The sequence below is a fragment of the Loxodonta africana genome, chromosome 2, assembly GCF_030014295.1.
Source record: "Loxodonta africana isolate mLoxAfr1 chromosome 2, mLoxAfr1.hap2, whole genome shotgun sequence".
Taxonomy (NCBI): Eukaryota; Metazoa; Chordata; class Mammalia; order Proboscidea; family Elephantidae; genus Loxodonta; species Loxodonta africana.
In genome coordinates, this window is record NC_087343.1 from 146,385,125 (window position 1) to 146,413,027 (window position 27,903).

Genomic DNA, 27,903 nt, shown 5'->3' on the forward strand with positions numbered 1-27,903 from the left:
CCTCTTTTATTCTAATAAAATTCTGGCTACATTTCAAGATTCTACTAACTTTAGTTTTACCTCTTACTTGAAGTCTTCTAATAGTCTGGCTAAGTCGAGCATCATTTTAGTCTACTACAGACAAGGTTCTGGAGGGATACAAATACAAATATTCCTAACTCCTTTCCAGCACTATTTATTGAGCACTTAAAATGTGTCTGACACAGTGCTAAGCACTTTATACCTAGCACCTAATGGATCTTTACAACAAATCTGAGGTAGTATATTATGCTCATTTTGCACAAAAGGAAAATGAGGCTCAGAGAGGTTAGATAATTTTCCAAAGGTCACAGAATAACAGGGCTGCTGCCTTTGGCTGTGCAAGTTGTATACTGCACAAGTTGTATACTGCACAAGTTGTATACTGCACAAGTTGTGTGGTCATCCATAACATCTCTGGTGGTGGAAACTCCAGACAGTCTGATTCTAATTACCACATTATACTGTCTTCCCATGGATTCGGCTGGCAGGTAGATTACAATCTGAATTCCAGTTGTTATCACAATCATATTTTTCAAGGCCACAAAATGAGACACACTGCTACAAAGACAGAAGGTTAAACATTAAGCTTTCTGAAAAGTCTGGAATATATATTTGCTATGCCTACGTCGGAAACCCTGGTGGCGTAGTAGTTAAGTGCTACAGCTGCTAACCAAAAGGTCAGCAGTTTGAATCCACCAGCTGCTCTTTGGAAACCCTATGGGGCAGTTCTACTGCCCCATAGGGTCGCTATGAGTTGGAACTGACTCAACAGCAACAAGCTTGATGGGCTTGTGCCTATTTTAGTGTCCCCAAACCCAGCGCCATCGAGTCGATTCCAACTCATAGTGACCCTATAGGACAGAGTAGAACTGCCCCATAGAGTTTCCAAGGATCCCAGGGTGACACAAATGGTTAAGCACTTAACTACTGTCTTAGTCATCTAGTGCTGCTGTAACAGAAATACCACAAGTGAATGGCTTTAACAAAGAGAAATTTATTCTCTCACAGTCCAGTAGGCTACAAGTTTAAATTCAGAGCGTCAGCTCCAGGGGAAGGCTTTCTCTGCCAACTCTAGGGGAAGTTCCATGTCATCAATCTTCCCTTGGTCTAGGAGCCTCTCTGCGCAGGAACCTCAGGTCCAAAGGACAGACTCTGCTCCCCACACTGCTTTCTTGGTGGTATGAGATCCCCCTGTGTCTCCGCTGGCCTCTCTCTTTTATATCTCAAAAGAGATTGGCTTAAGACACAACCCAATCTTGTAGATCTCATCAACATTAACTGCCGCTAATCCATCTCATTAACATCATAGTGACAGGACTTACAACACAAAGGAAAATCACAAAATAGTAGACAATCACACAATACTACAGGTATTTTGGGGGGACACAAGTCAATCCATGACAACTACTAACCACAAATTAGGCAGTATGAACTCACCCAGAGGCATCTGGGAAGAAAGGCCTGGCGATCTGCTTCCGCAAGGTCACAGCCTTAAAAACCCTATGGAGAGCAGTTCTACTCTGCAACACATGGGGTCGCCATGAATCAGAATTAACTCCACGGCAGTCAGTGATGGTGATGCCTATATCACTTACTAGTAAAATTATTTTAGAGGCTTTTAGGCTTTTACTATTGAGCTATTTCCTGAATATATATTTAATATTCCAGAAAGCAGAGCTCCTTAAAAACAAAAAAAAGCTATAATAATAATTTTAAAAAGGCATAGCTCTATAATATCCTGCTGAGCTAAACACTAGGCAATGCTAAAGGCAACACTAAAAATCAGAATAGTTGCTATTTTCTTTTTTTTTGGTTTTTCACAAGTAAAGCTATAAGGTCCTACATATTTCAGTCACTTTATTTTTCCTTTCTTCCCCTAAGGTATCCACAGCTACTTGTCATTCCCATGGCCTAGTTTCTAGTTCCTACCTCCAAAATTCCCTTCATTTGATCAAGTCTCCATCAAATCATGGCCCTTTCAACATCTTCGCGTACTTTTTCTAGTAAAGGCTGCCCAATTGGCTGTTGATTCCTCTAGTCCTAACTACTGATACCTCCATCCGGCATCCCATACTTGGTCTGCCCTACAATTACAATTTTTGTGTGTTCAATAAATGCTCTTTGACTATGTAACTAAATTGTAAGATCGCAAATGGGAAGACCACTTTCATATATTTGTATCTTACGTCCCACCTCCATTTTAAAATGTCAATTAATATTACACAGAAAAATAATTTCAACAACCCTCATAAAAACAGAACATTGTTTAAATGACACAATTCATAGTCATCCTACATTTTGGCTTACTTTGAAGCACTTACATTATTACTGTGAAGATATTCGATTGCTCGAAGAATCTGGAAGAGGTATTTTCTAAGTCTTCTACTCTCTAGTCCGTGACAATAATGTTGCAACTCATCTAATACTGTGTGGTCAATAAATTCAAATACCAAATGAATTTTCTTTTTCTGTTTAAAAACTTCAATCAGATTGACCAAGTTTTCATGACGAAATTGCTATTAATGAAAGAAACACATTTTTAATAAATTATTTCATGCACAATAATTTGAACATACCACACCTACATAATTTTTAGAATACCCTCAGCTTCTTTTCCTTCATGCATTTCAACCAAAATTTCTCAGATGATTTGCTTACATTCCTATTTCATGGAAATTTTAATCCATTTCATGATCAGTATTTATAGAACAAAGCGAGATGCACTGCCTTACCTCAAATTGGCATTTGATTGCTTACGAAAATACTTATATTAATACTTAATATTAAATTGTTTATCTAAATACTTTAGAGTACTGTAATGCAACCTGGTATGCTGCTAAGAGATATACTGCTATCCTTTAACTTGTTTGTGATTAAATTTAACACCTGAAATTTAAAAGGTCCTTATGTTTTCAAGTGAACATGGATTTCAACAGCACTGAGTATTTGACTTGAATTTATAGAAAGCAATTATTTTGATTTTGGCCCCAAACTCTAGAGAGTAAACCACAAGTTTTAGGTGGACATCATAAACTTATCAAACTGAAACAGAAGAGTATCAAAACGGCTAGAAACTCTTGATATCTCTTCAGATGTGTGAAAGACCAATTTGTAGTCACAGTAATTTTACATAAATATACATTTATCTGTGGGTAAAATTCTACTCATTGTCTGTACTATTCTAACAAACACTTTTTTAGAATGGTGGCAATCACTGAAATTGACATAACTTCGAGATGTCAAAAATAGCCATGTGTCAGCTTAGAAAACAAATGAAGTTTAATATTTTATGATGCTTATTCTATTTTTCCTGGTGGCAGAGTGGTTAAGAGCTCAGCTGCTAACGAAAAGGTCGGCGGTTTGAATCCACCAGCCACTCCTTGGAAACCCTATGGGGTAGTTTTACTCTGTCCGGTAGGGTCACTATGAGTTGGAATCAACTTGATGGCAATGGTTGGTTTTTGGTTTATTTTGTTTTTCAATATACTGACAATTATAATTAATTCTTAAGTATTTTTTCAAATTATCAAAAATATTTATTCATTTGGCTAAAAAGTAAGGGGTATACATAATGTTGGTTTCATAGAAAACTGTATTTTTATTTAAAAAAAAAAAAACTTGCCTTCATTCCAATGGCACAATGTCAGCTTTCCCAATTCTCTGTACTAATATAGACACTAAACTTCTTAAGATGACTAACAAAAAAACATGCCAAAATACAATGCCAGATTTCTTTCCTTCATTTGATCTCAATTTCCTAGGTTGGCAAGATGCCAGAGTACTGCAGTGACAACATGCTGACAGCAGGAAAAAGAACTGCCTACCTTTGGACACTATAATATTAATCCTTCATCTAAGGAAAATTACTGGTTACCTATCTGGTCTTTATTTTTAAAGGCAAAGACAAAGCGGAGAAGGGTTAATATGAGTTCATAAACTAGGGGAGATTACTCAGGGATGAGAAGGCAGGTACTTTCTCAGACAAACAAGGAAAGCCCTGGAAATGCTCCACTACTCCTTTTAAAGTTGTTTAATTTTGTTTTTCTCCATTACCGGATAACTTTTTTACAGATATTTTCACTAGTTACTCTAACTATAATTTATTTAATAAAATTTTAACAGAGATAAAAACTTAATACAAACTAAGTCATTATGGCGATCTTTCTAGATTAAGAATGTTAACTAGTCCAAGAAATCTCTCTAGTGGAGTTAGAACGTGCCAAAATTAAAAATTCTACATTAAGGCAATGAAAACAGTTAAGTTGTCTCAAAATAATTTTACATAATAGTTATACAGTAGAACCTGTGAAAGCCAGAACCTATGTAAGGTAGAAACCTGTCAGAGAAAGAAAACAAATATTTTCCATTGAACAGGGAACAACAGAACAGTGGTGATTGCACCCTGTCAGAGGCAGGAAACTTGGGAGACCTGAAAAAACAAGGCAGTCCCGTGGAGTTCCAGCTCTCACAGGTTTCACTATAATAGTAAATTGCATTTTCAAGTTCATCTCTGTGTTTTTACCACATATTGGTTATTTTTACAAAATGATTAAGTAGAGAAAAATAATCAACTGAAGTGCAATAGAGTTAAAGAAAGAACTAGAGATAGTCTCTGGGAAAAGGTCTTCTAATTACATTTTCACTTATGGTGCACAGAGTTCTTTTGAGGGCAGGGACTATCTCTTACATCTTTATAGTCCCAGAATCTAGCACAATGCCTTGCACAAAGCAGTCATTTTTATTCAATATTCATTATACTAGAATATTTCTGAATAATTATTTCACAACACTTCGCATAGCTTTTGTTAAGTTATACACAAGCACATGCATCTTTTATCACTATAAAATTACAAAATGTTAGATAATAAACGGAGTATCACACTTGTTTTTCAGTTAATGTCTTAGCACATGTGTTAACTGAAATATTCTTGTAAACAATTTTTTTTATTCTCTAACAATTTCTCTTATGATTTATAGAACAATTAAGCAAAAGAAGCAAACCTTTAGAAACTTTATTTCTCTCGTTGCGATTTTGTTGACAGATTTTTCTGGTTTCTCATAAAATATCTTAATGGCCACTATCTGCCCAGTAACCTTATGTTTACACTTCATGACTGTTCCATAACTTCCCTCTCCCACTTTTCCAAGGGTTTCATACATCTCCATTTTAAAGTCTGGCTTCTACTTCCTCAGAGAAATAAAGGAAAAAAAAATGTTAAACGTTTATAGTTTTATTTATTCAAGCTGGATAATGCATTTCCAAAATAAACCCATACTTTCAAATACAGAAACATAGAAAAAATCACGAATCTTTTCCACAGAATCTGTCTTTGAGCACTCCGCCAGCCCGCCAATGAAGTGTTCCTATGGGGCTCCTGCCCTTACCAGAACTTATGGCTCGGCTGCCTCGGTTATTCCCATTAACACTGAGGTTCCCTTACTACGTGTCACCCATCTATGAAGTGTGTAGTCCCAACACTTCCTGTCATTCCTTCGTCAAATATTAGGTCCCCGCACCACTGCAGCTCCCACACATCAGGCCCGGGACTGAGGAAAGCCTAAGTCCCGCCCGCTCCTCAAATCCGACGTCTAAGGTCCTGGACCGGAGTCGCGCCCCTCACCCCGCTGTCGAGTTAGTCCGGGCAGCCACCGCCGCCTCAGCCCATTCTGCAGTCCTGTCAGCCTAGCTCCGCGCAGTCCCAGCCGGGCAACGGGACACGGACCCGCCTCTGCCAGCCAACCCCGCCAGCTCGCAGCCGCCCGCTACCATGGCAACGCAGCGACGAGCACAACACTCTGCCCCTAGTGCGCAAGACCGGATTATCGGCCGGGTCCGACCCGGAAGGAAAGTGAGAAAAAGCGGAAAGGGCTCCTGGAGCGCGCTAAAATGGAAGCTTGCTTGGGGATCCGTTGGGGTCTTGGTGGGTTTGGCTTCGCTCAAACTCGGGGCCTCCTCACAAGGTTAGTTTTGAGCGGGATGGGAAGCATCCACATTTTGACATCAGCATGAGTGTGTGGCATGCGTCGCGGACGCCACCAGGCTGGAGAACACCCGCCGCTAAAAGAATGGCTTTTGTCATTAAGCTGTGATAGTTTGTAAAGCGAGACTTCCAAGAAAGTCTTGTGTGGTTTTTGTTAAAATTTTAAGTTACTTAGTACAATAATATTCCATGGACCTGAGTTTGACCTCAGGTGTTGACATTCATCCTTAAACGGGTATATCATCAAGAATATTTCGTGAACACCTCTCTTTAAAATTTCTTCCAACTCCTAGTAATCCTTTTTAAAAAAGTCCCTCACTACATGTTAAAATAGCCCCTTGGGGAAAAGACCCTGAAGAAAGTAATTCAAAGGATTTTACCACACACAGGGAGTGACATGCAATAGCACAGAGAAAAAGGGGCCAGTGTTTAATTGCTTAAGGACTGGACATAGGGTTCAACTGTAGTGACAGCTTAAAAATGAATAACTAGAGTAATGCCGAACAAGTACCTAGGAAGTACTGCCTTTCTCGGGGTTTTAGTTTCTTCTGTAAAATGAGATAAGTGTATAAGGTCAAATCCCACCATGCTTCCTCTAAATAAATTATTATCTAATATTGTTATCTAATAAATCTAGCCCAGTGCTTCCCACCCCAACATGGACATTAAAATCACACCTGGATAGCTTTTAAGAAGTCCTCACTCCCAGAAATTCTGATTCACTTGGGATGGGGTAAAGGAGGAAACCCTGGTGGTGCAGTGGTTAGGTGCTATGGCTGCTAACCAAAGAGACCCTAGTTCAAATCCACCAGGCGCTCCTTGGAAACTCTATGGGGCAGTTCTCCTCTGTCCTATAGGGTCGCTATGAGTCGGAATCGACTCGACGGCACTGGGTTTGGGGTAAAGGAATTGGTATTTTAAAAGTTCCTCCAAGTGTTTCTAATATGCTGCTACGGTTTAGAGCTTCTGAGTGGGGAGAGTGAGGAGGAATGATCCTGGTTTTCCTTTTCATTAGCAAAATATTCAGAGTCGTCTTTCCTTTTGAAAAGTTACTCAACAATGTTTAAAAATCCTTGTAATCTATGAGTGTCAAAGTTAATCTTACAGCCAGCCCAGACTTGCTGTAAGCATATTTATTTAACATTTATTGTGGGTTAAATATTTGTAAAGAACAGAACATGAATCAGACTGGTCTCTGCCCTCAGTGAGCTCACAATCTAGAGCCACAGAATTGTTCAAAACAAAAAAACCAAAACCACTGCCGTCGAGTCAATTCCATACTGCCGACCTTTTTGGTTAGCAGCTGTAGCTCTTAACCACTACTCCTGCCAGGGTTTCCACGGAATTGATAAGACTATACAATTTCAGAAACCCTGGCAGCAGTAATGGTTAAGTACTACAGCTGCCAACCAAGAGGTCGGCAGTTCGAAACCACGAGGCACTCCTTGGAAACCCTACAGGGCAGTTCTACTCTGCCCTATATGGTCACTATGAGTTGGAATGACTCGATGGCAATGGGTTTTATACAGTTTTAGCTTGAAATTATTCATTTTACAAATAGGCTGTGGCAGGCTTGGAGACCTGAACAGCCAATGATTCTTCCTTATACATCGCTCTAAGACTATGAAGATCCTTGACAGAATTTGTCAAAAATGTTACTTCATTTTGGAAAACCATGTACAATTAAAATTGCTAGATAAATTACATCACAGGGTTTTTAAAAAGTAACTCTTTAACCTTTTTTCTTTAGCATTTCACTGCGTGGTACCCTATACCGTCTGTTTTACTCCCTAGCTGTGGAGAATATGGTAGGAAGGCAAAAAAAATCAGCTTTTGACTTAGAGAATCACATTTGTGATTGAATAGCAGGACCTATCAAGAGTTAGGCCTAGCTTTTTTTTTTTTAGCTTGATCACCAAGGCTGTTACTAAAAGCTAACGATAGAATTCAGGATTTGAAAAAAGGGAGGTACCAGTAAAGCTAACCCTTCCTGGTTTCTTGGAAATACAGGCAAGCTGAAGAAAGACTGATACAATGCAAAGAAATTTCCCTGCCTTGAGCTGAAGAATTTGTCAAGTAAATATGAAAAATTACTGAGAGTCATCCTGAGCAACAAAGACCTGGAGTCAGTTAAAGACTATAGATGGAGGAAACTCAGTGAAGAGAAAATGGCACAGGATGGACACTTCTTGCTCATTTGGGCCTTGCTTGGCTAGTGTAGAAAACCAGAAATGAGTTCTCTCAGGCTAGATATATAAATAAGTCCCACCCATGTCAGCACATCTCCCGCAGATCTGAATCGTATTTGTAGGTTTCTTTAACAACAGATCACCTGTCGCACCCTCGCAGTTCTTGACAAATACGATTCCCTACCGTAGCCCAACCCATGGATTCTTAACACAAGTCCTCAAATGAGAGAACCATACAGGAAAAACAAAACTTTTAATTCCGTGCTTATTTTAAACAACAACAACAAAAAAGCCGTGGACAATCTGTACACCGTTTTTTAATCTTTGCCCAGAATTTCCAATCCTGAAAACTCCACTGCAAAAGAAAGAGGCTATTTGGTGACCTAAGGAAGAATTTCAGGGGATTTTGTTTCGTGTGGGCCTCAGCATTTAATGCTGCGCTTATTAAAAGATCGAGAAAGTCCCTACACTACTACTTTGCCTTAAGAGCCAGACTGATTAACCACTGAAACAACGAGAGGGAATTTTATGTCCAAATTATTTTGGGCTCCATTTTAAAGATTTAGAAAGACAAACCTGCTTCCGGCATGACCTCATCGATAATGTAGTCCCTGTACGTGAGACAGACTGATACAGGTGTACCCCACCCTAATACCCATAAACTTGGGTACCCGCATCATAGAGCTGGCTGAGACTGATTCAGGCGGCGGTCCCACGTGATCCATTCTAATCGCGTCATAGGGACGCGTGGTTCTAGCTACCTCACCCCTCCCCGTCAGGGGTGGATTGTTGACAACGCCGCCGGTGTCACGTGACCTGACGTCATTCCACCTCCTTTCCCTGAAGTCCCTGGACCCGGATGCGTCCGTCTCTCCCCACCCAGCCGAGCCTAAGTCAGTGAAGGGGGGAAACAGGGTGGTGTTTCGGTCACGATGGCTTTTAATCCAATGGGTCTAAGCATAAAGAATACCAACTTGTCGAGGAGTTCAGGAAGCCAAAATGAGAGCGGTCCTTGCTGAGAGGCTCCCGGAACGTGCTCTCCTACATCCCGCCGTCGCTCACCTTGTCCCCCTCCCCTCCCTCTGTGGTACTGGCGGAGGGCGGAGGGATCTGGAGGCGGCGGAGGGAGACGTCATTGCAGGGTTGTTTGTGCAGCGCGGCGGCGGTGACCCACAGTGACTCGGCCGCCGCGCCGGGGGGTGGGGGGGGCTGTGCGGAACTCTTTTCTTTCAGACTGACCGCGGGGCAGCTTGGAGCATGTCGACCCCGGCCAGAAGGAGGCTCATGCGGGATTTCAAGCGGTAAGGGCCTTCACCTTCACCTGGCCGACGGCTCCTTCTCAAAGCTATGGAGCTGCAGGGCGGGGACCTCGGACACGTTCCCCTCACGACCCTAAGGGGACTGGCTGTGGGCCCTAGCGGGATCGACGGGAACCCAGTGGTAGTCTTCGCACCCACTCCCTCTTGCTGTTCCCTAGCGGCGTTAGAAATCTCGATATCCTCCCCCTCTCAATCTTAGCCAAAAAAAGTAAACAAAAAAGGTGGCTGTCGCCGGCCTAAGGTTCCCTGCTGCCCACTTCTGCCAGCTTCCCGACGTCTTGTCCAAGCGCTCAAACCTTATCCTCCCACCCCTGCACCCTACTGCGCCCTTTCTCTGCCTCCCCAAAGTGAGCTCTGATGCAGAAGCTTGTTCCCTGTCTGCTGAACTCGTCAGCTTTGTTCAACAGCTCCACGTTCTCCTTTGAGGGCCAGAGGTTGGGGTAAAGGTCCCCCTCCCCCCGCCTCGGCATTCCTTTTCTTTCAGCATTGAGGGTGGGGTCTGAAGTGAGAGGTCCGGAGGTTGCTAACCCATCCCGCGAAACCCGACTCTGCCCCCGCCTGCCTGAAAGGACCTTGAGAACTGGCCGGGAGGCCTGGGCCCCGGGCTGCCAGCTCCGGTGCCAGTGCCTTCTGGTGTATAAAGCCCTATCTATAATCTCCAAATCCTTCTGGAAACATGCCTTCTGTCAAACGGGCGCTAACCTGATACTCCCTGGGCCTCTTTTTGTAAAGTAGGGCTTTGTTAGGAGGTGTTAGGGTTACTGAGGAGGAAATGATTTTTTCAGTTGTTTACCTCTTACTGAATACCTGGAGGTTGAGAAAAATAAAAATAAGGGGTGAGAGGATTTAGTACCGCAATTCTCTGCACAAGCCACAGTTTTCTGGGGGAGTGTAAAAGGTTAAAGTAACCTCCCAACTTTCCCATTATAAAGCCGTAGTTGAGGCATTTGGAAACTATTGTTTCGGGCTTTGCCCAACTTAGCTGAAATCACTCAGAGCTTCTCTTAGCTGTTCACCTCTGATGAGCGTCAAGCAATGTGTAGTTTCTCTAAGGGTCTTATTCTTCGTGGCTTAATATCCTTGAGGTGGAGTAAAAACCATTTTTATGTGGACTAAAGGGGAAAGTATCATGCCACATATAATAATAATTGATAGATGATAGAGCTTTTATTTAGATGACAGTCTTTAAAAGAATATACTTTGTTTAGTCCAAAAGTCTTTCTAAAGTTTGAAATTTGTAGATTTCAGATTAACTCTTATGATTGGAATTCAAATACTAAAGCTTGCAGAGCCTGTCCGTTGTTCCCCTACTTGCTTACTGGTTTTCTCTGCTTAATTCTGGATTGAACACATGGCCCCCTTGGTAGTTTTCCAGGGGTTATGAGAATTTGTATTGGATCTCCTGGTTTGCCGGGTATGATTTGGTTTTTAGTATAGAGCCCTAAAATAGACCAAACTGAAGCTTCAGATTACTATAAATGCCATCGCTAACTGAAGCAAATGTGATAAAGGTGCTCTCTTTCCTAAAACTGATTTCCTAATTAAAAGAATATGAGCAAAAAATAAATAAGCACTTGCAGTCCTTTAGCATTTACACTTAGGTTGTGTGTGTGTGTTGCACACGTAGCTGTGGTTAGGAGTTTCAATCTTTGCTTGTTTAGAGCAGCAGATCCTGTTCTGTAAAAATATTTTTGCACTTGAGTTTGTGTGTTTTGCTTTTGGTTTTTTTTGTTGTTCAGGAGGACAGTCTGTATGCATCAGTTTTTCAAGAGATCATATCTTAACCTTGAAAATACTTGAAAAGGATGAATCCCAAGCCCTTGGGACTTATAGAAAATTTGCAGAGATATTTAATAAGTATATATACCTTTTTTTTTTTAAGTCAGGTATAGTTCATTCCAGCTCAACATAAGCTAAGGAAATTAGTTTGTGTCGCCAAAGTAGATGATATAGAGAACGTCGGTGTTTCGTTTGGCCTCCTTGGAGTCCTTAGTGTTTGATTTTTAAAGTTACTACTATGGATTCCTAGGTTGCAAGAGGACCCACCTGTGGGTGTTAGTGGCGCACCATCTGAAAACAACATCATGCAGTGGAACGCAGTTATATTTGGGTGAGTTGAAAGGTAACAATAGGTGTGGTGATTCTTGAGAAAAGTTAATATGTAACAAATGTCTAGAAAAAAGACTGAGGTGGAATCAGGGACCTGAAGGACTGAAACTGCAAGATAAATTAGAAAAAATTTTTTGGTTAAGAATTTTGGCACTTACATAGAATATATTTGCGCTTTAGCATTACGTATTGATTTTATAGTCATTTTGGTTTTACTTAATGAAAAATACCATTTGAAACTAAATTGAATAATAAAGGAGAAAAGATAAATTCTTTTGTACAAAATGTACCAGGTAAGTATTCTGCTCACATTTTATTGCGACTGTAAAAAGGCTTGGAACCAAAAACATTGTGAACTTTCTCTATGGCGAGAATGTAAATGAAAATGTTTCACAGCCCAGTGTAAAATAACTGAATGGATCCATTTGATAAACAGCCTTCTTACAAATTATATGTTTTACATATATGCCTTTTAATTTAAATTTTCCTTAATGCCTTTTTTTTTTGCCCCTGGACTTGATCCTTTTTTTCTTTCATTTTTTTTGAACTAGGGTTTTGGACTAAAATTTGAAATTCAGATTTGTTTTGAAGGAATGCATTGGTAAAAGAAATTCTCAGTTGCCACAGAATCAGTTACAAGAGTATACGTTAAAAAAAAAAAAAAGACTAGAAAGAAAAAATTAAAGAAGCAAAACACTGTTTTAAAGTGACCATCCATTACATTCAGACTGTTAAATGTTTTTTTTAATTCTGAATGTGCCTTGCAAATAATAAACTTTGTGCTGCTGCTTAGGAAAGGTGAAATTGGGACATGGAGGCAAGAGAAAAAGAGCAAAAGAAAATGACATTCTTGGTAACATCAGCTATACCTAGCCAATTTGAACAAGAGTGATTTTGGGGAACTACTAACTGTTGGAAAGTAAATCACTGTGGTTTGATGTCATAATTATCTTAAACTATCAATTTCCCTTTTATTGAAATAAATTGGAAAAAAGATGACTTTTTCTCCTAAGAATACACAGATTTATAAAATGACTGGTCAGCATTTATAAATTAAATTCTTTGGTGCTAAAATTATGACAAGTTTTTTTTTTTTTTATAAAGCCATCCTAAACAGGATACTTAGAAAATGGAAGTTATCCTTTATGCACGTATCTGTGAAAATCTAGAGTTAAGATGGTTTTTAACAAAATCCTAAAAATTCCACAAATGATCAGAATAAAGAATAAGCCCTTCCTTCCCTGTTGGAGCTAATCCTTCCCACTTTTGAAGATCAGGAAAAAGCAGAAGGAAAAACATGATTTTAATCAGAAATCTTCTTGTTTTCAGACCAGAAGGGACACCTTTTGAAGATGGTAAGTTATTCTCAGTATGTTTTCTATAGTAGTAAGAGGGTGCTTTTAAGTAGGAAATTGTAGCACCAGTGTATCTACTTAAAACCATTTTCTCTTAACAGCTAGATTAAAACTAAATAAAGCTGCAGAGAATTCATAGTTCACAAAGGGCTTTTTTCCCACATCAGCTCGATCACCTCATTTGCCAGTTTCCTCTTTTACTTTGATTATTTGGCTGCAGAACCGTAAGCATAGATAGCAAGATTGAGGTTGAGAATAGTTTATACGGGCATGTGCTCCATAGTGTCCGTTAGAGCAACATCCAACCACATATATGTTTGTGGTCCCTTGAGGTTATAATAGAGTTAAGAAGTAACAAAATGTAGCAAACACAACAGCTTCCTGCACACAACACATGTATCTCATCTATATATTACTTTGCCAGATTCCTGAAATACAGCACTTCATATAGTATCTTGGCTAGTCAATACAGGTGTACTACAGTGTCCCGTATAGCTTTGCTAAGTATATACAGAGTTCCTGTATGTACTTAGATCCATTCCTAAGCCTGTCTAAATCACATCTGTAGGTAAGTTGGAACAGGTACGTACAGTTCTTATTTAGGATCAGTCAGATATTTGTTTTAGCATATAGTATATATTTTACCCTTTCCTGGTGGTGCAGTGGTGAAGCACTCAACTACTAACTGAAAGGTCAGCAATTCAAACCCATCAGCCACTCTGCGGGAGAAAGATGCAGCAGTCTGCTTCCATAAAGATTTACAGTCTTGGAAACCGTATAGGGCAGTTCTGCTCTGTCCTATAGGGTCACTATAAGTCAGAGTTTGATTCAGTGGCATTGGGTTTGGTGTGGTTTTTGGTTTATGCATATGAAACACTTAAAAGAAACATTCGCAAACTCTGCAGAGTTTTCATGAGCATTACAAAGTAGTGTGTGCATTCATTATTATGAACCATTGTATTTAACAAATTTTTCATATGCTTTATGACAGTCCATTCTCAAGTACGAGTCATCTGTAAGTCTGATGTTTGTAACCTGGGGACTGTCTGAAATATATGGTGTTCACACATCCAAATCACATAATGTTCTCTTTCACAGAACATATTGTGGACATTAAGCAACACGTGACTGTATTTAGGTGGCCTGTAGCATGCTAAAGATGTCCCTGTGGTAAATACCAGGAGGATAATCTTGCCTTTTTTTATTTTGTTACCTGGTGGCGTAGTGGTTAAGTGCTACAGCTGCTAGCCAAAGGGTCGGCAGTTCGAATCCACCAGGCGCTCCTTGGAAACTCTATGGGGCACTTCTACTCTGTCCTATGGGGTTGCTATGAGTCGGAATGGACTCGACAGCACTGGGTTATATTCATAGTGAGTTGAGCTGAAATTGTTCTTAAACATAACTGCCAGTAGCTTCACATGCAACTAATATCTAACTCATAATGGTTCATGTTCTGCATAATCTTTTGCATCTCAGGTTAGGTATCTTCACCAGGAGCCAGGAAAGTGGGAAATTAGTTCTAATGTGTATTTATTATTGAACTTAGCAAATTTAACAAAGCACTTAGATTTTCACTACTTATAGCGTGGATTTTTTTTTTAATTGTTAAACAACTTTGTTTTAATTGTCAAAATGGCTTTAGAATTAATTCATCAAGGATGTTTGTACAGGAATATTGATTGCAGCACTGTCCATAAGGAGATAATTTGAATGTCCAATAGGGGAAATGGTTAAGCAAATTACGATGTATTCAGGCTCTAGAACATTATGTACTAGTTAAAGAACAAGGAAGACTGGACATAGGTCTGAATAAAAAAAAAGTTGCAGAGTAATGTATATTGTAATATATGAAATAGTGTATCATTTTTATTAAATGTATACATGCAAGTGCGTGGGTATATTAAAGGGTGACATATCACACTGGTTCCAGTTACTACCTCAAGGTGTGGATAAGGAATTCAAAAAAGGACTTCAATATTTCAGCTTTTTAACAGAAAACCCCTGAGGGAGCAGGAGAGCAGTGGGATGCAGACCCCAAATTCTCGTAAAAAGACCAGACTTAATGGTCTGACTGAGACTAGAAGGACCCCAATGGTCATGGCCCCTAGACCTTCTGTTGGCCCAGGACAGGAACCATTCCCAAAGCCAACACTTCAGACAGGGTTTGGACTGGACAATGGGTTGGAGAGGGATGCTGGTGAGGAGTGAGCTTCTTGGATTAGGTGGACACATGAAACTATGTTGGTATCTCCCACCTGGGCGGGAGATGAGAGAGCAGAGGGGTTTAGAAGCTGGCGAAATGGACACGAAAAGAGAGAGTGGAGGGAGGGAGTGGTTTGTCTCATTGGGCGGAAAGCAATTCAGAGTATGTAGCAAGGTGTATATAAGTTTTTGTGTGAGAGACTGACTTGATTTGTAAATTTACACTTAAAGCGCGATAAAAATTAAAAAAAAAAAAGATTTCAGCTTTTTACTCCATACCAGGGGTCTCAAGTGTGGTCCATAAACCCCTGGGGTCCATGTGATCAAAACTTTGTTCATAATAATATGAAGACATTATTTGCCTTTTTCACTGTATTGATACTCATTAATGGTACAAAACTAATGATAGCTAAAGCTGCACCTAAGCAGTTTAGCATCTTACCACAAATGAAGACAGTGACACCAAACTCTCTTATATTCTTTAAAGTTTAAGAGATACTGGTTTCACTTAAAAATCGCTTGATGGAACAGTAAAACTTAATATTATTAAATTCCAACCCTTGAGTATATGCCTTTTTTAATATTCTGTACTCAGACTTCTGCTGCATATTGAAGAATGGTGGTTGTCTGGAGGAAAAGCACCTCTGCAATTACTTGAATTGTTGAACCAACGATATTTTTCATGGACCTTTGTTTTTATTTGAAAGAATGACAAACTATGATTACTCAGATTTGAAGTGCAATAGGTTTTAATGTATCAGTCAAAATAAGTTTATTGATAGGGTTTCAGATTCTACATTGCAGCTGACCCTTAAAAACTACCTCTTCTTGTTTGGTGTAATGTCAGAAAAGGATATCCATAATAATCTGAAAGGGCTGTTAAAGTAACCCCAAACCAGTTGGTATTAAATAGACTCCAACTCATGGCGGTCCTGTGTGTGGACCAGTAGAACTGTGCTCCATAGGGTTTTTCCGTGGCTCATTTTTTGGAACTAGATCACCAGGCCTTCTAAGACTCCTCTGGGTGGACTGGAACCCTCCAGCCTTTCAGTTACCAGTCGAGTGTGTTAACCATTTGTACTACCCAGAAGCTCTGTTATTAAGATACAACCCCTTTTTCAATTACAAATTTGTGTGAGGCCAGATTTTCTTCATATACTTCAACCAAAACAACGTGTTCCAACAGATTGCGTGCAGAAGCAGATATGAGAATCTAGCTGTCTTCTATTAAGCCAGATACTTAAGAGACTTGCAAGAATGTAGAACAATGCTATACTTCTCAGTAACTTTTTTTTGAGGAAATATATTTTTCATTGAAAATTTTCCTTATGTTAATGTATAATGGGTTTGCAATTTTTTTAATGAATTAATAGTTTAAGATTTTTCTTAGTCATAATTTTTTTAGGTGGTTATTGTGTTGTTAGGTGCAGTCAAGTCAATTCTGACTCATAAAAAGCCTATGTATAACGGAACAAAATGTTGTTCGGTCCTGTGCAGCAAATATTAATAGGTATAACCAGTGGCATGCTAGAGGCAGCTTGTACTAATTCGCTGGAGCTGATTGTTAAAATTCCAGCATTTTTTGCCAGCTGGTTTTTAAACAGCTATTAAGATATTAAATTACATAAAAAACAAAGATAATAAATAAACCTCATCACTTTCTAATTATTTTATATTTTACTATTATTTATGGTGCTCTTGAGGCTATTCTCTATTGTATGTATGGTACTTCTGTACCATAAAACGGTATATACTATTGTTGTTGCATGCCTCTCTCTCCCAATTTCGCATTCAGCCTAGCCATGGTGTAGGAGTGTAAAGGGATCTAAGACCAAAAAGCTTTAGAATAGCTGCTCTCTATTTGTGGTTTGCCGAAAATTTTTACAATGTGCAACTATTTTATAACAAAATTTTAAAATACATTAAAAATATGTAATTAGGCACAAGACCATCTTTATTAACATTTCAGATCATCTCTATTATATTAATATACCAATATATGAAATAGAAATTACTTTTGATTTTGATTGTGTCTTTGACCTCTCTAGTCCCAAATTCCCAGCAACAAAAAAATACAATAAACAGGTGGAGGTTGTATACCAAATATATTACCAGTGAAGGTACTATGTTAGGCCCCATTCTTCCAATCTTGGAAACCCTGGTGGCGTAGTGGTTAAGAGCTGCAGCTGCTAACCAGAAGGTCTGCAGTTTGAATCCCCTAGGCCCTCCTTGGAAACCGTATGGGGCAGTTCTACTCTGTCCTTTAGGGTCACTATGAGTTGGAATTGACTCCACAGGAGTGGGTTTGGTTTTGCTTGGTTATACCTCCAGTTTGGGTCCTTTGTCATGTGTTAGTCAGCCCCACCCCACCCCCAAAATCCTTTCACACCCCATACTTTTATGATAAACTGTTTGTAGTTGCACAAAAGCCCCAGTGGCACAGTGGTTAAGAGCTGGGCTGCCAACCAAAAGGTTGGCTCCTTGAAAACCCTATGGGGCAAGTTCTACTCTGTCGTGTAAGGACAGCAGTGGGTTTGTTTGTTTTTTCCCCCCAAATGTACATTTTAAATCTTGGTTGCTAGGGCCAAATTGTCTTCCAAAAATACGACAGTTAACATTCCCACCAATAGCACATGAAAGTGCTTGTCAGTGCTGTGTGTTATGTCTTCATAGAAGTATATTTAATATGTTGTATGTACTAAACCAAAATAGACGTTAATTTTGTGTGGTTGTACAAAAACCAGTATGGGGTTGCGAATTCATTGATAAAAGAGATTGAGAGGTTATGCTTGACGTTACCATAATCATTTTGGTTTGTTTCCTACCTAGGTACTTTTAAACTAGTAATAGAATTTTCTGAAGAATATCCAAATAAACCACCAACTGTTAGGTTTTTATCCAAAATGTTTCATCCAAATGGTAAGTAGCAGTTTATTAGACTTTGTAAGTCTAGGTCTTGCTCCTTACTTCTCACTGTTAGCCCACTTGTAGATGTTGCTTCCGTGTGGATATTCGCCACATTTTCATAGTGGGAATCTTACCAGGGTTCCAAATTTGACGTAAAGTTGTTTTGTTTTAGTAATCCTGATTTTAAAGTAATACGTATTTATTTATAGAAAATGTGAAAGATATAAAAAAGAATTCACTACTCATAGTTTTTTAAAAACACATAAATGTTTATACAAAATTGGGATCATGTGTATATGTATATATATTTTAATATACTATAAACATTTTTTTAGATAGTTCTATAATTTTTAATGGCTCCAAAATGTTCTATTACAGGTTTACTGTAATTTAATCAGTGTCCACTTGTTGGTTTTTTCAGTGTTCATCATTTTAACAAGCACTTTTAATATACCTGAAAGTAAATCTTCAAATACCCATCATTATTTCCTTAGGGGAAATTTTTAGAATTACTGGGTCAAAGCATTGTATATTTCTAAGGCTTTTAATATAATTTTCCATTTCTCCTTTCAAAAGATTGGTCCCGTTTTTCACTTTGAAAAGTTTATTACTAAATAAATGGTTGCTGAGAGACTCTTTTGTAATTAAATTTGGTCTCCCTTGACTTCTTGTTCGCTTTTATTACATTTATGTTCCTAGGTTATAAATTACCATGCGAAAAACCAAACCAAACCTGTTGCCCTCGAGTCCTGGCTCCTAGTAAACTTGGTTCATTTGAATGTGGTCTTTCCCCGTCAGCTAACTTTCAGGGAGAACATTTTCAGGGGTCCTTTTGCCTATGTCTCTAGTACTACAGATTTGATGGGTTGATTACCAGGCAGAGCTAACTACCCAGAGGAGACGTGTGTTTGTCTGTGTCTGGAATCAAGGTAATTTCCTAATAATAGATTTAGTCTCTGGTGCTTCATTGTTGTGAAGTTGCTTTTTACTTCCAGCTACCTTTATTTATTTATTTATTTTAAGGTAGTTTTTATTTTATTTTCTGTTTTGGGGAATTCTCAACTTTCCAGTTACTCCACTGTAGCTTTTTCTGGCTTAGTCTTGGTATTGAATCTACTCAAATAGTAAGGGAGTTCTTTAAATCAGGGTAGATGTCTTTATTAGAATTTAGTTCACATACCACACTGTTCACCCACTTAATTTTTACAATTCAGTGGTTTTTAGTATATTCAAAGTTGTGCAGCCATCACCACAAATAATTTTAGAGCATTTTCATCACCCTTCAAAAACCCCATGCCAATTAGCAGTTGCTCGCCATTTCTTCCCAACTACTTCTCCCCTAACCTCCCTCCCCCCACGTCTATATTCTATCTGCCTATTCTGGATAGTTCATGTAAATGAAATTATACAATATGTGATCCTTTGTGATTAGCTTCTCTAACTTAGCATAAATGCTTCAGAGATTCATCTGTGTTGTTGGATGAATCAGTGTTTCATTTAATATTGCCAAATAATATTCCATTGTCTGACTATACCACATTTTGTTTATCTCTTCATGAGTTGATGGACATTTGGGTTCTAGTTTACTTTTGGATTACTTCTTATTAACATTTTGAGTTCAGAACTTTTCGAGCATTTTATACTTTTATGGGTTTTACACAGATGATGATTTTTTTCTTTAGATATACTAAGTTTGATGTTCCTGTGAGATAGACAGTAAGTGGTTGGCTATACTACTTTGAAAATGAGAGACCTAGGTTAAAGTTAATAGAAGTACTGAATACATGGATAGTAACTGAGGCCATGGGAGTAAGATGGCCCAGAGGGGTGTATAAAGGGGGAAGAGGGCCTAGGGTAGAGCCCTGAGGAATGACAGTGTTTAAGTGTGATTTTCTCCTCCTCCAAAAAAAGCCGCACTAATTCCTGTTTTTATGTGGGGTGGCATGTCTTGTTTCATGAAGCTTTCCACAATTTAAAAGTGTTTATAAATTTAAGTTGAATCCTGGTGGTGCAGTGGTTAAGCACTTGGCCGCTAACCAAAAGGTCGGCAGTTCAAATCCATCAACCACTCCTATGGGGCAGTTCTGCCCTGTCTTGTGGGGTCACTATGAGTTAGAATCAACTCAACAGCAACGAGAGTTACAAAATTTAAAGGACTCCCTGGGTGGTGCAAATGGTTAATAAGCACTCCACTGCTATCAGAAAAGTTGGTGGTTTAAACCCAGCCAGAGGCACCTTAGAAGAAAGACCTGGCAGTCTGCTTCTGAAGGTCACAGCCTTGAAAACCCTATGGAGCACAGTTCTGTTCTGCACACATGGGGTTGCCATGAGTTGGAATTGACTCAGCAGCAACTGACAATAACAAATAAAATTTAAATGGATTTACCCTTTGTTAACACAGTAATTCTGCACCTAGAAATTTATTCGACAAATAGTCTCATAAGTGGGTAAAATATTATGTTTGTTGTTTGAATTTTCACATAATCAGTCCAAGGGAGGAAAAGAGCCTCCCGAATATTTGAGACTTTTTAAAAAATGATTTTGAAAACCGTGCAAAAACAAATTATAAAACACAAGAAAAGGTAAAGAAAATAAGATCATTTGTAATTCTACTATCTACAGATAACCACTACTTGCATTTTAGCATTTAGTCTTACAAATGTTTTTATGACCATATCTCCTTTAAATGAAAATATTTACATACCAAGTTTTTACCAAAAAGTAGACTACATAATTGGAAACTTTTTTTTAAGATAATGTATTATGGGTATCAATAAATATAGGTAGATACATGTCATTTTGGGTGGCTACATTGGTGTTGGTTATATGAATGTACCATTTATTTAAGTAGTCCCCTCTTTATGGAACACAAGGTAGTTTCCAGTTTTTCACTCTCATAAATAGTATTATAGTGAACCTCCTGTAGATAAATTTTTGTGCATGTCCATGATTATTTCCTTAGAATAATTTCTAGGGATAGAATTTCTATGTCAAAAAAACAAGCAGTTTTTTAAGAGCTTTATTTAAGAATACTTAGAAATGTGGACTTTAAATGGATTTGCTATATGGTGTGTGTTGAAAAAATTGACAAAAATGTATGAAACAGATGTTAGCGTTAAGATTGGTTCTCCTAAAAGACAGAAAGCTGAGATACTTTAGTTATTGCATATGGTTCAGAACTTCTGACTGGACCAAGCATTCTGTTTGTGGTAGAGATTTCTGATAACCGTTAAATATGACAAAGTTAATATGTAAACAATTCTGATACTGTCTTTGCAGTGTATGCTGATGGTAGCATATGTTTAGATATCCTTCAGAACCGATGGAGTCCAACATATGATGTATCTTCTATCTTAACATCAATTCAGGTAAGTTTGTGTTAGGATTCTGTGGGATACAATCCTTTAAGAGCAATCTAAAGACTAAGTGAGCAAGGTAACTTCCCCACCTTCCAGGTAACCAATGGCAGAGCTCAGACAAGAATCCATGATTTTCAGCTAACTGGTCTGATTTTCAGCTTCTCTCTTTGTTCTTTGGTACTACCTATGCGTATATATTTTGTTGACTAAAGAAAATAAGATTCATCACCAAATGTAATGTCAGACATTTGCGAAGTAATCACAGTAATAGGGTCTAACCTTGGAAAGTGTTAGTTGCTATTTTAACCAAATCAAGCTGTTTATCTCCTGGGTAAAGAGAAGGTATCAGTATGCTGAAAAATACTGTTCTGATATCTTTGAAATTAGAGGTGTTTAAGGTAATTGGCAAAATATTGAACGATGAGGAAGCATCAGAAGAAGAGGGAAGGAATACACAGAGTCACAGTAGCAAAAAGATTTGGTCAGTGTTCAGCCATTTCAGGAGGTAGCAGATGATTAAGAACCCGATGGTATTGAGGAAGAAGTCCAAGTGCACTGAAGGCATTAGCGAAACACAAGGCTCCAAGTATTGGCAGAATACCAGTCGAGATGTTTCGGCGGACACATGCAATGCTGGAAGCATTCAGTCTATGCCAAGAGCTTCGGAGGACAGCTACCTGGCCATCCGACTGGAAGAGATCCATATTTGCGCCCATCCCAAAGAAAGGTGATCCAAGAGAATGAAGAAATTATTGAAGAATATCATGAATATCACACTCAAGTAAAATTATGTTGACGGTAATTTTGAAATGGTCACAGGTAGTACATCAACAGGGAACTGCCAGAAATTCAAGCCAGATTCAGAAGAGGATGTGGAACAAGGGATATCATTACTGATATCATATGGATCTTGGCTGAAAGCTGAGAATACTAGAAAGATGTTGACCTGTGTTTTGTTGACTATGCAGAGGCATCCTGCTGTGTGGATCATAACAATTAAGGATAACATTGCGAAGAGTGGGAATTCCAGAACACTTAATTGTGCTCATGCAGAACCTGTACATAAACCAAGAGATAGTCATCAGAACAGAACAAGGGAATGTTGCGTGATTTAAAGTCAGGAAAGGTGTGCGCCAGGGTTGTATGCTTTACACTTAATCTGTATGCTGAGCAAATAATCCAAAAAACTGGACTGTATGATAAAGAATGTGGCATCAGGATTGGAGGAAGAGCCATTAACAACCTGTGATATGCAGATGACACAGCCTTGCTGAAAATCAAGAGAAGTTGAAGCACTTACTGATGAAGATCAAAGACTGAGTACGGATTACACCTCAACATAACTCAAAAATCATCACAACTATGATAAATGGAGGAAATACTGAAGTTGTCAGTATTCATTTTACTTAGATCCACAATCAGTGCCCATGGAAGCAGCAGTCAAGGAATCAAACGATGTATTGCATTGGCCAAATCTGCAGCAAAAGACCCCATTAAAGTGTTAAAAAGAAAGATGTCACTTTGATCACTGAGGTGCGGCTTGACCCAAGCCATGGTACTTCAGTCACCTCATATGCATGCAAAAGCTGCACAGTGAATAAAGCAGACTTAAGAATTGGTTCCTTTGAATTACAGTGTTGTTGAAGACTATTGGATATACTATGTGTGATGGTTAATGTTGTGTGTCAGCTTTGGCTGGGCCGTGATTCTCAGTGGTTTGGCAGTTATGTAATGATGTAATCACCTCCATGATGAGCTCTACTCTGATTAAAAAAAAAAAATTTAGCCAGGGGATTTTCCCTCGGGGTATGGCTTGCATCCAGCATATATGGACTTTATGGCAAAGCTCCCTGGCTTTTGATCACTCTGGATACTGCATCTGGCTTGTCATCATCTGACCTCAAATTCTTGGGACTTAAGCCAGCGGTTTGCCATATTGCCTGTCAATTCTGGGATTCATCAGCTTCTGCGCCCATTAGCCAGTAGCCTGTCATCTGACCTGCCAGTCTTGGGTGTTTTCTGCCCCTGCCCCTACATGACTCAGGAGAAGCCTCCAGCCTGACGCCTGACCCACAGACTTAGGACCTGCCAGCCTCTACAACCATGAGAGCCATTTTCTTGAGATAAGTTTCTCTCTCTCTTTTTACATATCTATATACTTCACTGGTTTTGCTTCTGTAGTGAACCCAGCCTAAGATACCATGGACTGCCAGAAGAAAAACAAACCCGTCTTTGGAAGATGTACGACCACAATGCTTCTTAGGAGAATGGGGAGACTTTGTCTCATGTACTTTGGACCATGTTATCAGGAGGGATCAGTCCCTGGAGAAGAACATCATGCTTGGTAAAGCCTTCAGCAAAAAAGAGGAGGACCCTCAACAAGATGGATTGCACAGTGGCTGCAACAATGGGCTGAAACACAGCAATGATTATGAGGATGGCACAGGAGTAGGCAGTGTTTCATTCTGTTGTACCTAAGTTCGCTATGAGTCAGAACCAATTCGACGGCACCTAACAACAAGAAGTAACTAAGAACTATTTGTTTTGGAAGCTTAAGTTGTCTTATCAGTAGGAGCCCTCTTACTGTAGCATTGTATCAGGTCATTTCTGAAAGTGTTTAGACCTAAAAATTACATAAGAAATGCTAATCTCTGCTATTGAATAATTTGTCATTTCGTGTAACTTTTCTGTGCTCCACATCTCACCCCTTGCTGGTATGAAGAATAAATCTAAATTTTTTCTGCCCTATCTTTCCCTCTAGTCTCTCCTGGATGAACCAAATCCAAACAGTCCAGCCAACAGCCAGGCAGCACAGCTTTATCAGGAAAACAAACGAGAATATGAGAAAAGAGTTTCGGCAATTGTTGAACAAAGCTGGAATGATTCATAATAGACAACTGGTCTGTTAATCTTTTTCATCATTGTTGTGTATAATTTACCTCTCAGTAGAAAGGCTAACAAATTTTAAGTGCCACAGGTTTTAAGGATTCTGCAAAAAAAAAAAAAAAGTCCTTCAGTTTAGAACCTACAAAAGCTTGTGTATCTTGATTAATGTACTTTTTATTGCATGGTGTGAACTAAGTTATTGCTACATAAATTTGTAATATATCCTGTTTGTATTTTTTTCCAAGTGTATAATGTTGGTGTGGAGTTTTCATGACAGAATATACACATTTTGTAAATCTGTACTTTTTTCAAATATTGAATGCCTTATTTTTGAATTCTTTAGATTTTTAAATTGGAGAAAAGCACTTAAAGTTTTTTATATATGAATATTACATGTAAAGCTGTTAAAATACATAACTTCAGTGCAAGAGACTTTGTCACTTATTTCCTTATCTGTGTAGGATGGGTTAATAAGTCTCTAGCTCTCCACAATTGATAGTTTCATTTCCAAGTTCAAGAGAACAGATTTATATTTTATCAAGAAATTCTTCAAATTTGATTCTAAACACCAATTATAATTTCATATTTTATTTTGAATGTACCTAGATTAGTTTTAATTGCATAACTGGCTTGATTCTGTCTAGTTCTGTATTTAGGCCACTTGTTACGGTTTCTTCATGCACTACTTATGTTACTGTACCTTTTGCAGTTAGCACCTCTACCATGAACGGAGAGCTGATGCAACTTATTCTGCTACTTGAAAGCATCTTTAAAAGGTTTTTGATTGATGAAGAAAGTCTATAAACATTTTCCAAAAATTCATGCCCCACAATTAACAATGAATAAGAATTGATTGCATTAGTTGGAGCAAGGCAGGTGTTTGCAAGGAATCTTGGTATAATTTAAACATTTAAAAACTGCCTTTTAATACAGTTGCATATCTGTTTATTCTGGGGAATGTTTACCACCACGGCCTGCTGAGTTGCTTTCTCTTGTGGAGATTTTTTTTGTTTTAATCTCCTAAATTGTATAAAAGTTGTACTGAACTTAGTTTATTGGATAAATTTAAAACACAGTATTGTAGAAAGCTGAGACGAAGCTGTCTTATGTGTTCAAAAAGTATAGAAAATGGAAAATATGCTAGTAATTTTTGTTGAGCCACTCGTGTAGTCTTTCTGCTAGTTAAAACAGCTTTTTTAAATATTAAAACCCCAAGACTTTCTTGTCTTATCAGTAGTAGCTCACAGAAGGGGAGTAAGCTAGCAGGTTTTTCTCTATTGGAGTACTGGGTTACAGGATGGTAATGTCTGCAACTTCTATTCATTAAGCCAAGTGTAATACTAAAATGGATAAGTGCTGATCTTTCATTCAAAGGGTAGTTTACTGACTGGAATCATGGGGGAAAAAAAGATGTTTTGTTTAAAGGTACTTTTTGGCTATATTAAATGTGTGATGCTTTTATAGTTCAGCTCTACAACAAATTAGTTTCTATAGACATTTACCCCAGTGACTGACTCTTAGATTAAATATGCAGTATCTGTGAGGACTCTCCTCTTATTTCATTAAATGCCATTTGGATACTGCTTCAAAATCCATTTTTATCCTTAACCTATTTTTCATTTCCATATTTAAAACTGGAACGTGTCAGGTATTGATAGATAACTAGAAGGGAATTACATTTTGCTTTGTGGAAAGGTCAGCGACTAACATATGTAGCAACAGTCATACCTACTTCATGTTTCCCATGGAAAAAATCCTTAGGATTGTTCCATCTCTCAAAAATTCCAGTTTTTTCTTCAGCCTTGGAACAGATTCCCATTTCTTTGGTTGAGTACCTGATAAAAACCTTCAATTCATAAGATTACATCATACGAAAAATACCTACCTTTAAACACCAAGTTAACGTGTGATGTGGCAAGAGGCTAAAACAGATATTTATTTTTGGTATGAGGTTGTACTGTTCAATTTGTTCAAGTTTAAATGCATGTGTGATGTAATTCCTCTAATAGCTCCAACAGACAGCACTCTGTCCCAGGCACTGTTCTAAGCACATAATATGTATTATTTCAACCTCAATAACCCTATGAGATACAGGTACTGTTATATTTCATTTGTGAGAAAACTAGGTACAAAGTTACTAACTTACTTGCCCAAGGTCAGCCAGCTAAGTGACAGAGCTGGGGTCTGAATCCAGGTGGTCTGGTCTTTTAACCTGTAAAAATAGCAACGCAGATGTCCCATCTCCTCAAACTTTGTGAGGGAGGAGATCAAGATCAGCATCAGCTCATGGCTGATTTCCTGTGAGGTGGAGGTCAGGCATATGCACTCTGTACTTCTCTGCTGAGTTCAATTATTTGTTGCAGTGGCTGCACAGAACTCATAGATAATACAATTATGGGGCTTATTAGGGAAGTAACAGGTTACATACAGTTCACAATCAAGAATGACTCAGGATGTAGTTCTTTGGTTGGGATGGATTGTCAGCCGTGCCGGCAGGCAGGCCTCCCTCTGGCTCTTGGCCTCACTTCTACCCTGCTTGGGCAAGTATTACAAAGCTCTTTAGGGCTGCCAGTAAGTGCCCAGAGGCACCCTACTCTGTCAGGAAGCCTCCTGCCGGAAGGTGCTCAACCTCTCACTCTGGGTCAGCACACCCACTGTAGCCTCCTAGCTCCATGAGCCAGAAAGTCCATGGTCTCATGCTCGTCTCTTCACTCTGGTGCCGTCATTTCTCTGCTGACTCTTCTCGCGATCTCCAGTGTTACAGCTCTTTAGCTCTGCCTTCAGGTTCTAGGAAGTTCTCAGCATAGGGACCCCGAGTCCAAAGGATGCAGTCTACTCCTGGCTCTTGGTGATAGTAAGGTCCCCCCTTTCCACCTCTGGAATGGCTCGTTTTAAGGCTAGTGGGGTGGCAAAACCGATCAGTCTCTTCAGTGGGCTTCCATACACCTTGTTTACATGGCCCCACCCCCACAAGGGCGCCATGCACCTTATTTGCATTACTAGCAAGCTGTCCAATCCCCTTGGTGGGCCACAAGCACTTTATTTGCATAATTCCACATAATCATTTGGTAGGTATTAACAAGAACATGATGAAAAAGGCTATATACACTATTTATCACACCACATAACCAGTAACTGTACTGTCCTTTAAGAGATATTAAAGGATTGAGTTTAGTTTGGGAAATGCTACTGAACCTTAATAAATATTCATCCCAATTTGTGAAAATTCTTTAGTTGATTTAGAGTCACATACAGACTTGGGTCTATCCAATGAAAAGGTTGGAGCACCATTTTCCACCTCGTTTTAAAAATGTAAACAAAGTTTGTATATAGGAGCCCTTTGGTCTTTGATATATAGGACCGTGACTTATTTTTTTCCCCTTTTTGCAAATATTCTTGAGTATGTGGAAACCCACCCTCCCAAACTAGCCAAAAAAAAAAAAATTCCATGACTATAAATAACTTAAGAACTGATCTAAAAAGACTTACGTAGGTGGAAGGTAGTAGGGAAGGAAGCTATTAAAGGTGCTGTATTTAGCAACAGTCTGCTTTTTGTTCAGTAAACAAGGTGCCTA

General features: G+C 38.8%; 2 protein-coding genes across 4 annotated transcripts in view; one reads left to right on the forward strand and one right to left on the reverse strand.

The window, feature by feature from the left end:
* CDKL3 (cyclin dependent kinase like 3) overlaps nt 1-9,363 on the reverse strand; it is a 49,481-nt gene extending 40,118 nt beyond the window's left edge. For both annotated transcript variants that reach the window (XM_064276348.1, XM_064276353.1), the window contains exons 1-2: nt 5,023-9,363; nt 2,343-2,537 (exon numbers count right to left, since the gene is read on the reverse strand). In XM_064276348.1, the coding sequence (XP_064132418.1) occupies nt 2,343-2,537; nt 5,023-5,187 (360 nt within the window). In that variant the 5' untranslated portion in view covers nt 5,188-9,363. The remainder of the gene's footprint in view (nt 1-2,342; nt 2,538-5,022) is intronic.
* Nucleotides 9,343-27,777, forward strand: UBE2B (ubiquitin conjugating enzyme E2 B). 2 transcript variants are annotated; one of them, XM_003404496.4, is made up of 6 exons: nt 9,356-9,492; nt 11,540-11,620; nt 12,949-12,974; nt 18,006-18,095; nt 21,363-21,451; nt 24,204-27,777. In XM_003404496.4, exons 1-6 carry the CDS (start codon nt 9,449-9,451, stop codon nt 24,330-24,332), a joined length of 459 nt encoding a protein of 152 aa, XP_003404544.1. In that variant the 5' UTR covers nt 9,356-9,448; the 3' UTR covers nt 24,333-27,777. The 2 variants fall into 2 exon arrangements, with proteins under 2 accessions (XP_064132390.1, XP_003404544.1); XM_064276320.1 differs by lacking the exon at nt 18,006-18,095 and having other exon boundaries at nt 9,343-9,492.
* Nucleotides 27,778-27,903: the final 126 nt, after the last annotated feature.

Coding starts and splice junctions, on each gene's coding strand:
- UBE2B (XM_003404496.4), top strand. CDS start 9,449: ATGTCGACCCCGGCCAGAAGGAGGCTCATGCGGGATTTCAAGCG. Junction 9,493..11,539: donor CTCATGCGGGATTTCAAGCG/GTAAGGGCCTTC, acceptor ATGGATTCCTAG/GTTGCAAGAGGACCCACCTG. Junction 11,621..12,948: donor TGGAACGCAGTTATATTTGG/GTGAGTTGAAAG, acceptor TCTTGTTTTCAG/ACCAGAAGGGACACCTTTTG.